This window comes from Pongo abelii, chromosome 18, assembly GCF_028885655.2.
Source record: "Pongo abelii isolate AG06213 chromosome 18, NHGRI_mPonAbe1-v2.0_pri, whole genome shotgun sequence".
NCBI lineage: Eukaryota > Metazoa > Chordata > Mammalia > Primates > Hominidae > Pongo > Pongo abelii.
The window spans coordinates 57,746,794-57,760,224 of record NC_072003.2 but is presented as its reverse complement, the minus strand read 5'-3'; the positions used below and the strand labels follow the sequence as shown (position 1 = coordinate 57,760,224).

The following is a 13,431-nucleotide window of genomic DNA, read 5'->3' as shown; positions in this document are numbered from 1 at the left end:
AGGGGGTCCGGGCAGCATAACTTGCAGGGACCCCAGCCCTGATGCCTCAGAATCCAACAAGCAGGGAACCCACACTTTTTGCAAAGTGGTTTGTGTCACAGTCACCAGTATGACGGCACTGGGAGGGAGGGAAAGGGAAGGTGGACAGGGTGTTGTCACAACAAAAAAGGGTGGCATGAAAGTCACTCTGGCCTCTAATGCCTTGTCCCTTGACAGAGGGGTCTTTGGAACAAAATCATAACCTGTGATGCCTCTGTCCCCCTGCCCGGGGTGGCACTGTTGGTTAGACTTGCGCAGGTGCCGCAGAGGCTTGGGAGGCAGATAAGGAAAAGAGCGCACAGACGGGGGAGCAGCATGCCCTGCTGGAGCCAGCACTTGGGGCTCCTGGGCTGTCCGGAAACAGGGGTTGATATGGCCTCATTCCCCACTAGCTGTGGGACTTTGGCCAACGGGGTTCACCTCTCTGTGCCTCGGTTTTCTCGTCATTAAAGCCGAGATAACTCTCCTGTGGCGCCTTTAGCCTCAAAGACGGCTGAAGCCACCGTGAGGCTGGCTGGGTCTGGGTGGCACTCAGGCCTCCTGGAACTCCCCCCATAGGCAGGGACAGGGCTTCTCGGGGTGGCTGGCCCTGGGGAGGGTCGGCTGCAGGGAAGACGCGCGGTCTCCCTCTTGGCCACGAGGTGGCGCGCTCGGCCCTAAGACCTCAAAGGCGCGACTCCAACTCACCAGCTCGGTGGCGTCCTGGCCCCGGAGCAGCGGCTTCTCCTCAGGGAATCGCAGCTCCTGCAGCCCGGCCATGGTCACGTCGTGGAGCAGGAGGCCTAGGGAGGGAGGGCGAGGTTGAGGCCTGCTGCGGCGGGGACGCCCGAGCGGAGAAGGACAGCGCAAGCCGGGGCTGGGGCGGCAGCGCGGAGACCAGATGCAGTGTCCCCCTGGCCCCCAAGCGCAGCCCACTCAGGCACTCAGGGCCCCCAGGCCTCCGTCTGCAAGCCCCGCCTGTCTGGCTTGGGGGATACCATTATAGTATTTGTTTTTCCGGTTTTTTGTTTTGTTTTGTTTTTACACGGAGTCTCGCTCTGTCACCCAGGCTGGAGTGCAGTTACGCAATCTTGGCTCACTGCAACCTTAGCCTCCTGGGTTCAAGCGATTCTCCTTCCTCAGCCTCCCAAGTAGCTGGGATTACAGGTGCACACCACCACCTTGCTAATTTTTGTGTTTTTTAGTAAAGACGGGGTTTCACCATGTTGGTCAGCCTGGTCTCAAACTCCTGACCTCAAGTGATCCACCCGTCTTGGTCTCCCAAAGTGTTGAGATTTCAGGTGTGAGCCACCACACCCAGCCTATTATTTGCTCTTAAAAATTAAAACGTTTCCAAATAAAAGAGAAAAGCAACATCATGATTCCTAAAACAATTACAAGCAAAATTCTGCCTTTATTGAGAAGCAGAAGGGCACGTGCAGGGAGGCCAAACACAGGGTCAGACGCAGACAGAAGTCCCCTGCTGAGGGCCTCTGGTGTCTGAAGGGGAGAGTGGGGTTCTGGAGGATAGAGAGACTGGAGAGGAACAGAGCTGAGAGCTCCCCAGAGGGCTCCCAGGACAAGCCTGTGTGAAGATGGGCCAGGGAGGGGTGGGACGTAGAGGCTCTGGTGGTGTGGCAGGCCGAGTGATGTTGAAAGAGGGGGTGCAGGTCTCAGTTCAGGCCACCAACAGGGAGGGGTGATACACAGGGGCTGCTCAGCTGCCAGAGGGTGGGCCCAGGCCCTAATTGCTGGGAAACCCCAGGGGTTTCTGAACCTCAGAGGAAGAATGGGTCATACATGCAGGAGCGTGTGTGTGTGTGTGTGTGTGTGTGTAGGAGCCAGTGCAGGCGCGTCTGTGTGTGTGTGTGTGTGTGTGTGTAGGAGCCAGTGTGTGTGTGTGTGTGTGTGTGTGTGTGTGTGTGTGTAGGAGCCAGTGCAGGCGCGTGTGTGTGTGTGTGTGTGTGTGTAGGAGCGTGTGTGTGTGTGTGTGTGTGTGTGTGTGTGTGTGTGTGTGTGTGTGTGTGTAGGAGCCAGTGGTGGGGGAAGGAAGACAGAGGGTCCCAGGACCCCACAATTCCTCTAGGAACGGCACCACCATCCTTCAATTTCAGGATGGCAGAGGTCAGAATGCACCAAGAGAAAAACTAGCCAAGGACATAATCAAGAAATTCATAAAAGCATTTAAATTGGCCAGTATATACATGGAAAAATATTCAAGCTCACCAGAAGTCAAAGAAATTTAAATTAAGATACTTTTTTTTTTTTTTTTGGCCAGGTACAGTGGCTCATGCCTATAATCCCAGCATTTTGGAAGGCTGAGGCTGGAGGAGTGCATGAGCCCAGAGGTTCAGGACCAACCTGGACAACATAGCAAGACCCCATCTCTACGAAAAAAATAAAGTAGCTGGGTGTGGTGGTGAGAGCCTGTGGTCCCAGCTACTCAGGAGGCTGAGGTGGGAGGATCACTTGAGACCAGGAGTTCAAGGCTACAGGGAGCTATGATTGCACCACTGCACTCCAGCCTGAGTGACAGAGCAAGACCCTGTCTCGAATGAATGAATGAATGGATAGCTCTTTCTTTTTTTGCCAATGGCATTGGCAAAGTTTACACTGCTAGCAAAGGTGCACTGAAACAGGCACCTTCTTATATGGCTTGTAAGTATATAAATGGACATATCTTTCTGGAGGGCAGTTTTACAAATGAATTAAAACTATTTAAAAGGTTCATACTCTCAGACTTAGCAATCCTCTCCCATGGAGAAATTGCCTAAGGAAACCAGAGATGGCAACAAATAATTTATCTATAAGAATTCTTACCACAGTGCCATTTATAATAGAGAAAAAAATTGGAAAAAAATGTCCATCAATAGGGTACAAGATAAACTGTGTGTCAATAATAAAAGATTATTTAATACAATGGGAAAATTCCTGTTACAACAAATAGAAAAGCAGGCCTGGGTCCCTGCGCACGTGCCATGCTGGAGTCCCGGCTCCCAGTGGTTTCCGAGGAAACCAGCTAACACAATGCAGATGGGCTGTATTTTTAGAAAGGCATCCTCGAGGCTCTCCCGCTCCCATTTCCATCCTTTCTGATGTGTGCACACTCACCCATCCATCCAGGGTGTGGGGGCTGGGAGAGCCGAAAGAAGGGTCCCCTCCTTGGAAAACTCTTCTGCATCAGGACATTTTAGCCGCCTGCCTTCCTGAACACCCATCTCAACCCCCTTAGTAGCCCTGGGGTATCCCTGTGGCCCCCTCCCCCAGCCTGTTATGAAACCACCCTGGAGACCATCCTCCCCAAGGACCATGCTATTAAAAGGGCTGAGAGTGGGCAGTGCAGGGACAGATGGCCTGTGATGGAGGTGGTGGCGGGGAAGGGGGCAGAGAGAGACCTCATCATCCAGAGAACTGGGAATGTCTCAGCCCATGAAAAACAGACAGTCCAGGGCTTGGCTGTAGTTGTGGGGCTCCAGGACAAAGAGGCCAGAGCAGACATTTCCACAGCAGGGTGGCAGAGAAGTTTCTTCTAAAGAAAGTTATGGGCCGGGCGTCGTGGCTCACGCCTGTAATCCCAGCACTTTGGGAGCCTGAGGCGGGTGGATCACGAGGTCAGGAGATCAAGACCATCCTGGCTAACACGGTGAAACCCCCGTCTCTACTAAAAATACAAAAAAATTAGCTGGGCGTGGTGGCGGGCGCCTGTAGTCCCAGCTACTCAGGAGGCTGAGGCAGGAGAATGGCGTGAACCCGGGAGGCGGAGCTTGCAGTGAGCCGAGGTTGCGCCACTGTACTCCAGCCTGGGGACAAAGCGAGACTCCATCAAAAAAAAAGAAAAAAAAGAAAGAAAGAAAGTTATGATTTTTTTTAAGAAGCTGTGTGATAAGTTATAAGAAAATGAGAGTCCTACTAATGAAGCCTGGCTAAGGCTCTCTAAGGAGTTACGTAGCACAGAGGTGGGCAGACGCCAGGGTCTATGAAGTGGCCAGCAGCAGCTCTTTCCACTCCGTCATGCTTTTCCCCTTCTTGATCTCTTATTCCTTAAAGGGACAGGAGCCGCCCTGCCCAGCCCCCGGTGCAAAGACAAGAGCTCTCCCAGGAGACGCGTGTGCAGGGACCTGGGCCTGGGCAGACAGAAGCTATAAACACCAAATGGGCCTGGGATAAATCCCAACGTTTCTACTTCTCAGGGGTAAGGCCTGCAGCCACTGAAACCTGGTCGGCATTTCTCCTCTATCATTCAATGGCTTGCTTTATTTTGAGCAAATCACTCAAAGCCTCACTTATTTGCAATATGAGAGCATGTTGCCCACCTCAGAAAAGTCTGAGGTACAATAGAAACAATAAATATATATATATATTTTTAGACGGATTCTTACTCTGTCGCCCAGGCTGGAGTGCAGTGGCATGATCTCAGCTCACTGCAGCCTCTGCCTCCTGGGTTCAAGTGATTCTCCTGCTTCATCCTCCCAAGTAGTTGGGATTACAGGCACCTGCCACCACGCCTGGCTAATTTTTTTGTATTTTTAGTAGAAATGAGGTTTTACCATGTTGGTCAGGTTGGTCTTGAACTCTTGACCTCAGGTGATCCACCTGCCTCAGCCTCCCAAAGTGTGAAAAATGACCTTTTTTGTTTGTTAAGAGACAGGGTCTTGGTCAAAACAAACCCTGGCTCTGCTCTAAGCAAACTCCAGGCTGGAGTGCAGTGGCACAATCATGGCTCACAGCAGCCTCGAACGCCTGGGCTCAAGTGATCCTCCCACCTCAGCCTCCCAAGTAGTTGGGACCACAGGTGTGTGCCACCAGAGCCCCACTATTTTCTTTTTTTTTCATTTTTTGTAGAGATGGGGTCTCACTATGTTGGCCAGGCTGGTCTCAAACTCCTGGGCTCAAGCAATCCTCCTACCTCAGCCTCCCAAAGCACTGGGATTACTGGCATGAGCCACCATGCCCAGCCTAAAATGCCTTTTAAATGAAAGATTTTTGTACATATTTGAATGGAACAAAAATCACATAGGTGATCAGGGTGTTCCTTGCCTTTCTCTGCTGATTTAAGATAACTTTGGAGTTTTGGTTTTTGCTTTTTTCCTCTTGTTTCTGTTAGAGGACAGATTCATAGCTGCACGCAGAGGGGCTAAGCTGATGTACATAGGGGAGGGATGGTACAGGGGATGAGGGAGAGGAAACAGCCCCTTTGGCTGGGGGACAGAGACATGTAAGAGGCCCCTCAAGGGCAAAAGAGCACCAGGGAGTGTGGAAATGGGCTCCTGTGCTGTGTTAGTGGGGTAGATTCCTTAAGAGGAATTGCATTTCAGTTTAATTACTTCTGGTTGCTGATTTGTGTTTTTTCTCTTTTTCCTTTTTTTTTTTTTTTTTTTAAAGGCAAACAGGAGCACTCGGCTCCCACCATGCAGCCAGCGAGCCCCTCCCGCTATGCTACTGTAACTGTGATTCCATGCTGAGACCCTGGCCAGGTGAACCCTCTGATTTATTAGGGTTAAAAATAGAAGCAATGACTGTGGTCATTCCTGGAACTATCCCATAAATGCTTAAATTGATCAGCAGTAGTTATACATCCTACAGAAAAAAGCAATTGCTGAATCGGGAGAACAAGTTCAGCAGCGGTAGGAGATGGTGGGGGTGTTTGAAAATACACTGGGGGGCTGGGCGCGGTGGCTCACATCTGTAATCCCAGCACTTTGGGAGGCCAAGGCAGGTGGATCACTTGAAGCCAGGAGTTCGAGACCAGCCTGGCCAACATGGTGAAACCCTGTCTCTACTAAAAATTCAAAAATTAGCTGGGCTCACGTGATGGCAGGTGCCTATAATCCAACCACTTGGGAGGCTGAGGCAGGAGAATTACTTGAACCCGGGAGGCGGAGGTTGCAGTGAGCTGCACTCCACTGGGTGACATAACAAGACTCTGTCAAAAGAAAGAAAGAGAGAGAGAAGGAAGAAAAAAGGAAGGAAGGAAAGAAGGAAGGAAGGGAGGGAGGGAGGGAAAGAGAGAAAAGAGAGAGAGGAAGGAAGGAAGGAAGGAAAAAGAGAAGAGGAGAAGAGAAAAGAAATGAAAATACACTGGAGAATTTGGGTGGTCTCAGTGACTGGGGGTCCTACATTCAATGCCCAGGGACCACGGGTGAGAAGGGTCATGCAATGCGGGGACAGTGCTACACATGAAGGATCACTCCCCACTCCACCCCCCATAGCTGCACAGTGAGAAACGCTAGAACTGAAAGAGAAGAGAGTAAGACATAAATGGAGTGAAGTTAGAGGACTCAGGAGAAGCCAGACAGAGGAAACAGGCCTGTGGGACAGGAAGAGACCAAACAAGAAAAGAGGTAGAACTGTGGAATGGCTGGTGTTCCTTCAACCACAGGGGTGAAGGGGACCCACAGGTCAGGGTCAAGGTCAGGTCCACGCTGCCTTGAGTATGCCACACTCCTGAGTTATAAGGTCCCATTATTATGAGAAATGCCACAGGCAAATGAAATGAGCCATACCCAGGCCTGGCCAGCTCCACCCTGGGGGAGGGGTCCGCACCATGGAAAAGGAATGATGTGGCCGAGTGGGAGCATGTGACTCATGTCCAGGTCTGTGCACCCAGGCGCCGTGGGCCTGGTGTATCCCTACTGCTTGGATCAGAGTTGGTGCTCAGTGACACACGGGCCACCACCCTACCCGACGCTACACCAGTGCCTGGTTGGAAAAGAAGCCCCAGAAATCTGAGACCCCAGAAACTGAGGAATCACCTTCCAACTGCACTATATAGAGGGTCTGGAACTGTCCAGGGAGCTGGACCCTCTTATTTCTCTCCCTGTCCTTATCCTGATCTCCTAGGCCTGGGACAGCACTGAGGGTGGGGCAGGGATGGGGGCTCAATCTTCCCTCAGGATTCCCAGTTCACGGATGAGAAATAAGAGGCACAGGAAGGAGCAACTGACTGGTGCAAGTCCTCCTGTGGCCAACCCAGGAGGGGACCCAGAGTGCATGCTCCCACTCGCCTACATGCATTCCGCCTCCCTGGCTGGGTGGCAGGATAGGAGGATGCAGGGGACATTACTTTCTCCAGCCCAGGCTCCATTTCTCTCTCTAGGTACGGCTCCTTGATTTATGCCAAACTTGAACTTCACCAGTTCTGCTTTTTCCTTGGGTTGAGCCTAAGAATCCCTATGCCCCCCATCAACCACACCACCACCCTGCATGCGCGCGCACGCACGCACCCCCAGCACATTCCCACTGTCTTAGGCAGCCATATTTGGATTCTGGCACTCCTGGCTAAAGACCCAGGCTGACTCAGCAGGCACATCCTCCCCACGGGAAGCACATGCCTTTGTTCATGCTGTTCCCTCTGCCTGGAGTGCCTTTCCCCATCATATCCCTACAATGGGAGCAATATGAAAAACCATCCTTAATATTAATGAACGCTATGTTCCACGCATTTTACATGTATAAGCTCATTTACTCCTAACTCCTCACGGAGGTAGGTACTATTATTGTCCTCATTTTGTAGCTGAGGAAGTGAGGCATAGAGAGGTGACATAACCAGCCCAAGGTGTTACGACTGGTAAGTGATGGAACCTGGATTTGAACCCATGATGTCCGGGTCTGGAGCTCATATGCTCATGTGTGGACTCTATCATCTTTTTTTTTTTTTTTTTTTTAAAGACAGAGTCTCACTCTGTTGCCCAGGCTGGAATGCAGTGGCACGATCTCGGCTCATTGCAACCTCCGCCTTCTGAGTTCAAGTAATTCTTGTGCCTCAGCCTCCCAACATAGCTGGGATTACAGCCTTCTGCCACCACGCCCAGCTAATTTTTGTACTTTTAGTAGTGATGGGGTTTCACCATGTTGGCCAGGCTGGGACTCTATCATCTTGCTAACCCACTGATGCATGGATGAGTGGTTTAATCTCCCTACTGTCATCTCCCAGAGGACGGCGACCTGAACTTGTTCATTTGTCCAACCCCATCAGAGTCCAAACACACAAAGGCTTAATAACTAGTAAAATGGATGGAGGTCAGGCCAGAAATCTCCATGGCTGACCTGCCCACAGAAGCCATAGGAAAGCACAGGATAAACATTTTTGTTGCTCAAATGCCACTGTTCCAATGTCAGTTATAGGCATAAAGCAGTATTCAAATGCACACCACCAAGGTGTTGAGGCCACTCTGGTGCAAGGCTGTTTGACGGGGCTGGCTGTCAAGAGGCTTCCAGGGCAGTGAGTTTGGCCACAAAACTTGGAGGGGGCAGGGCCGGGTGCGGTGGCTCACGCCTGTAATCCCAGCACTTTGGGAGGCCAAGGCAGGCAGATCACTTGAGGTCAGGAGTTCGAGGCCAGCCTGGCCAACATGGTGAAACCCTGTTTGTACTAAAAATTCAAAAATTAGCCAGGCATGGTGGCAGGCACCTGTAATCCCAGCTACTCGGAAGGCTGAGGCAGAAGAATCGCTTGAACCTGGGAGGCGGAGGTTGCAGTGAGCCGAGATCGTGCCACTGTACTCCAGCCTGGGTGACAGAGCAAGACTCCATCTCAAAAACAAACAAACAAAAACTTGGAGGGGCAGATGCAGCTTCAGCACATTCCCCACCTCCTGCAGGTTGGTCTGGGCTCTCTCCTTCCTCTCAAATCCTACCTGTGTCTCCAGTCTCCCCACGGGGTTTGCCGAAATCCCCTAAAGGGGATAGACTTAGTAGCACTCCCATTCTAGGGCTCAATAAGGAGAAAGAAAATACTATGCACTCAATGGAAACGTGGGCGAAGGTCTGGGATAGGAATTCAGAGAAGAAACAACATGGGAAAAGCATCTGCTCTGCCTCACTGGCCGTCAGAGAAATGCACGTGAAACAATGAGCAACATGACCTGCTCAGACCATTGCTTCTCAGACACTGCTAGGAGACAAGGACTACATCTGTTTTGTTCGCTTGGATGTTCCCTGGTCTATGACAGTGCTGGGCACAGGGCAGACACTCAACATTTCTGTTCAATGAAGTAAGTAAATGAACGAATGAATCATTCTTCATACAGACCACAACTTACTAAAAGATTGATAATGTGCAAGGTTGGTGAGGTTCTGGGAAAATGGGCACACACTCATGCTGCTGGCTGGATGGCAGTGGGTTCAACTTTATTTGGAGAACAACTAGGTAGTCTGTTAAATGCAAATATCTGTCAATTCTGCAATTCTGTGTCTAGGTATTTATCCTAAAGAAAAACACCCATGTGTGCACTAAAAGGCAGTACACAAGGGTGCTCACTACACAGCCGAGTGGAGGAGTACAATCTGGAAACCACCTCAGTGAGCACCAGGAAGATGGTGAAATAAATTATGGAACATCTGCACCCTGGAATACCATGCAGCCATTAAATAAGGCAGCTCCACTCAAACAGAGCGGGAAAGCATTCTAAAATATGCAATTAAGAAAAAAAGGCATGACACCAAATAATGTGTAAAAATAATTCCATTTATGGCTGGACACAGTGGCTTACACCTGTAATCCCAGCACTTTGGGAGGCCGAGGCAGGAGAGTTGCTTGAACCTGGGAGGCAAAGGTTGCAGTGAGCCGAGACTGCGCCACTGCACTCCAGCCTGGGCAACACAGCGAGATTCTGTCTCAAAATAATAATAATAATCTCATTTATGTAAAACTTATATGCATTGAACAGGTACATATATTGGCAACTTCCAAAAAAAAATCCTCAAATGATTCAGGGTAAACTGTAACAATGCTTCTCTCTGAGGAAGGATATGGGTTTAGAAGGGTATAAAAGGGAGATTCTTTTTTTAATCCTCTACACCAGATTTGATCAAATCTAAGATACCACTGATTACAAGTGACACTAATTTTTATGTATCAATAAGAAAAAAAACCACTGCCAGTTAAATTGACATAATACTTTCCCCCATTTTAACTTATTTTGAAAAAAATTTAGGCTTACAAAAAAATTGCACACACAAAAAAAACAAAAAAAAACAAAAAAAGCACAGAAACACAGAAATTTCCCACATACCCTTCACTCAGCTTCCCTCAATGTTATCGTGCTACAGAACCATAACACAATTAGAGAAACCAGGAAATTAAACACCGATACACACTGTTAAGTAATCTACAGAACGTACATATTTTCCCAATAATGCCTTTTTTGGGTCTAGGACCCAACCCAGAATGCCACATCGTATTTAGTTGGTATATCCTCCTTGGCCTCCTCCAATTGGGACAGTTTATCAGTCCATCTTTTATAACCTTGACACTTTTTTTTTTTTTTTAGACGGAGTCTCGTACTGTCGCCCAGGCTGGAGTGCAATGACACGATCTCGGCTCACTGCAACCTCTGCCTCCCAAGTTCAAGTGATTCTCCTGCCTCAGCCTCCCGAGTAGCTGGGATTACAGGTGCCCACCACCACACCTGGCTAATTTTTGAATTTTTAGTAGAAACAGGGTTTCACCGTGTTGGCCAGGCTGGTCTCAAACTCCTGACCTCATGATCCATCCACCCGGGCCTCTCAAAGTGCTGGGATTACAGGCGTGAGCCACCGCACCCGGCCGACCTTGACACTTTTGAAGAGTACTGGCCAGTTAGTCAGTAGAATGTCCTCGCTTTGGGTTTGTCTGTTGTTTTCTCATGATTAGGCTGAGGTTATACATTTTTGGCAAGAATACGACAGAATGAGGTGCCCTTCTCAGTTTGTATCAGCAGGCACATGATGTCAATCTGTCTTATTACAGAGGACGTTAACCTTGATCCCTTGATAAGGAGCTCTCTGCCAGGTTTCTCCACTGAAATGTTACTATTTTTCCCTTTGTAAGCAGTGTAGGAAGATACTTTGACACTACATAAACATCCTGTGTCTCATCATATTTCCCCACCCCCTCCACCCCCCTTACCCCTGCTAATTTTAACAACTATTGATTCTTGCCTACAGCAATTATTACTTTGGTGGTTGCCTAATGATAATTTTATTTTATTTTTTTTTCCTGCTGAGGAAAAGAAAGAAGATAATTTTCTATTTCCATAATCTCTTCTACACTTATTGGAATTATCCTGTAAGAAAGAGTTGTCCTTTCTCCTCCTTTATTCAATTACTTATTTATATCAATATGGTCTCATGGATATTTATTTTACCCTGTGGGTTAAAAGCCATTGCTATCATTATTTGTTTCATTGTTCAAACTGGGCCAGGCTTGGCCTTTGGGAGTTCCCTTAAGGTGGCTCTTGTGTTCTTTCAACATGTACCCATTATTTTTTGAGTTTCAAATATTCTAGCCTCATTACATGTTTCAAACTCATCTTGTACTTTCTCTGCCTCAACCATGAAATCAACCATTTCTCCAAGGAGCCCTAGTTCCCTTTATTGGAGAATGATGTTTAGAAATCAAGATCTGGACACCAGGTGTGCTCATTGCTACTGGGGTGTCATTGGTCTAGGCCCTCTTAGCAGGCAGAGCTATGAAATGTATGCAAGATACTAACACACACACATGCATATATATATCACACATATATATATCACACATATATATCACACATATTATATCACACACATGTATATATCACATACATATCATGTATATATCATATATATGGAATCTGGAATTTATACTGATACCTTTAACTCTAATTCAACACCACAGAGTGCATTCTAGCTTCCCCCCTTTGATTGCAATTGTTTTTCTCCAGTGGTGAGAAACCTGGCCCTCATCCATATTTTTGCTTATTTGTTCATTCCTGGGATACATACAAAGTCGTATCAGAACTGCTACCCCTATGATGAGTTCCTGTCATTCAGGGGTTTTTTGTACTTACTGAAAGAACTCTTTTAGAATATATTAGATCCAGACTTTAAAAAAGCATCTATCACTCTTGTAAATTTTTAAAAAGGAAAATATAATTGAAATAAATTGTTTAAGGTATTCCTTTTCACATTTTGAGTCCAATGTCTCTTAATCTCTCTATCACGGAGTTTTTGATGCTGTGCTATTCCACACAGCCTGGGCTTCTCCAGCATCAAGGATGCTCTACTATTATCTCTGGGATTTCCTTCTGAGCTGCTGACATCCACTCGCAAACTCTGATGTTCATGTGATGGCAGTAACAGCATGATGCCCCCCTTGCCAACAGAGACTGTATGATGCATCCCAATCTTAGAGATGTTAAAGTATGAAGAAAAAGGTGCATCTTAGAAAGGACATAACATAGCTCTCTCATAAACTAAGAAGGTGATGTACAGCACCAACGTGTAAGCTCTGTTTCTCTACACAACATGGCTCCAGGTGTTAAGCACAGACATTACAATAGACACAACAGGCCTCTAATTCTAAGACCAAGGGCAAGGCCAGATGGAATTAGAATTCCAATAACACATTCCATTTGGGCAGCTTCTATAAGGAACCAGTGAAAGAGTCCTATTGCAGCAGAGACTGCTAATTATGCCCTCATATCTGTTCTCCCCTTCTTCCTTAATAATAATCCCCATATTTTAGATGAGTAGGTGGACGATGGGAATAAAGTTTGTTTATGATGACGTGATGTTCTGCCAGTGAGAGGTAAATGGAAGCATGTAATTTTCAGGCAGTGTTCTTAAAAGGGGAGACATGGCTGGGCATGGTGGTTCATGCCTGTAATCCCAGCACTTTGGGAGGCCGAGGCAGGTGGATCACTTGAGGTCAGGAGTTCAAGACCAGCTTGGCCAACATGGCAAAACCCCGTCTCTGTTAAAAATACAAAAATTAGCCAGGCGTGGTGGCCAGCACCTGTAACCTCAGCTATTTGGGAGGCTGAGGCAGGAGAATCACTTGAACCTGGGAGGCAGAAGTTGCAGTGTGCCGAGATCGTGCCACTGCACTCCAGCCTGGGCAACAGGGTGAGACTGTCTTAAAAAAAAAAAAAAAAAAAAAGGGGGGGGAGACATGCCATTCTTTGACTCTTCCTCCTGCCTCCTGGCTGGAATACAGATGTGATGGCAGGAGCTTGAACAGCCATTTTAGGCTCAAAGGCAGGATTCTAAAGGTGGCATAGTAGTGATATAGAATAAAGAGTCAAGGTACCTGAGAATCATGAAGCCATGATTTGGGAATCCTCTATTTTGAGATCCTGGTTATGAGAGAGAAAAAAACACTTTTATCTTGCTTATTATTACCATGGGTTTTCTGTTACACACAGTTGAAGCTAATCTGAACTTGGGATATTTTTCTTGGAGACCCACCCTATCATGCTAAAGGAAGTCAAGGAAAAAGGAAAGGGTGGGGCTTTCCCAGAGAAAAACAGGGAAATGCTAGAGCAAACCTGCAACTTCCTCTCTCCAGCAGGCAGCATAATCCATGACGCCATTCTCTTCTGGCAGTTTAAACTAGCGAGCCAGCCCCTCCTAACCCACACCTCACAAGCTCACAATAATTGTACTGACATGGGT

General features: G+C 47.9%; 1 protein-coding gene and 1 long non-coding RNA gene across 5 annotated transcripts in view; one reads left to right on the top strand and one right to left on the bottom strand.

Annotated features, from left to right (window-relative positions):
- Positions 1-13,431, bottom strand: part of NDRG4 (NDRG family member 4) — a 49,914-nt gene that overhangs the window by 24,911 nt on the left and 11,572 nt on the right. For all 3 annotated transcript variants that reach the window (XM_054534006.1, XM_054534003.1, XM_054534009.2), the window contains exon 2: positions 727-821. In XM_054534006.1, the coding sequence (XP_054389981.1) occupies positions 727-798 (72 nt within the window). In that variant the 5' untranslated portion in view covers positions 799-821. The remainder of the gene's footprint in view (positions 1-726; positions 822-13,431) is intronic.
- On the top strand, positions 2,303-12,618 carry LOC129050818 (uncharacterized). Of its 2 annotated transcripts, none has more exons than XR_008514642.2 (3): positions 2,303-4,210; positions 5,401-5,492; positions 10,290-12,618. It is a non-coding gene; the product is annotated as an uncharacterized LOC129050818 (long non-coding RNA). The 2 variants fall into 2 exon arrangements; XR_008514641.1 differs by lacking the exon at positions 10,290-12,618 and adding an exon at positions 8,730-10,280.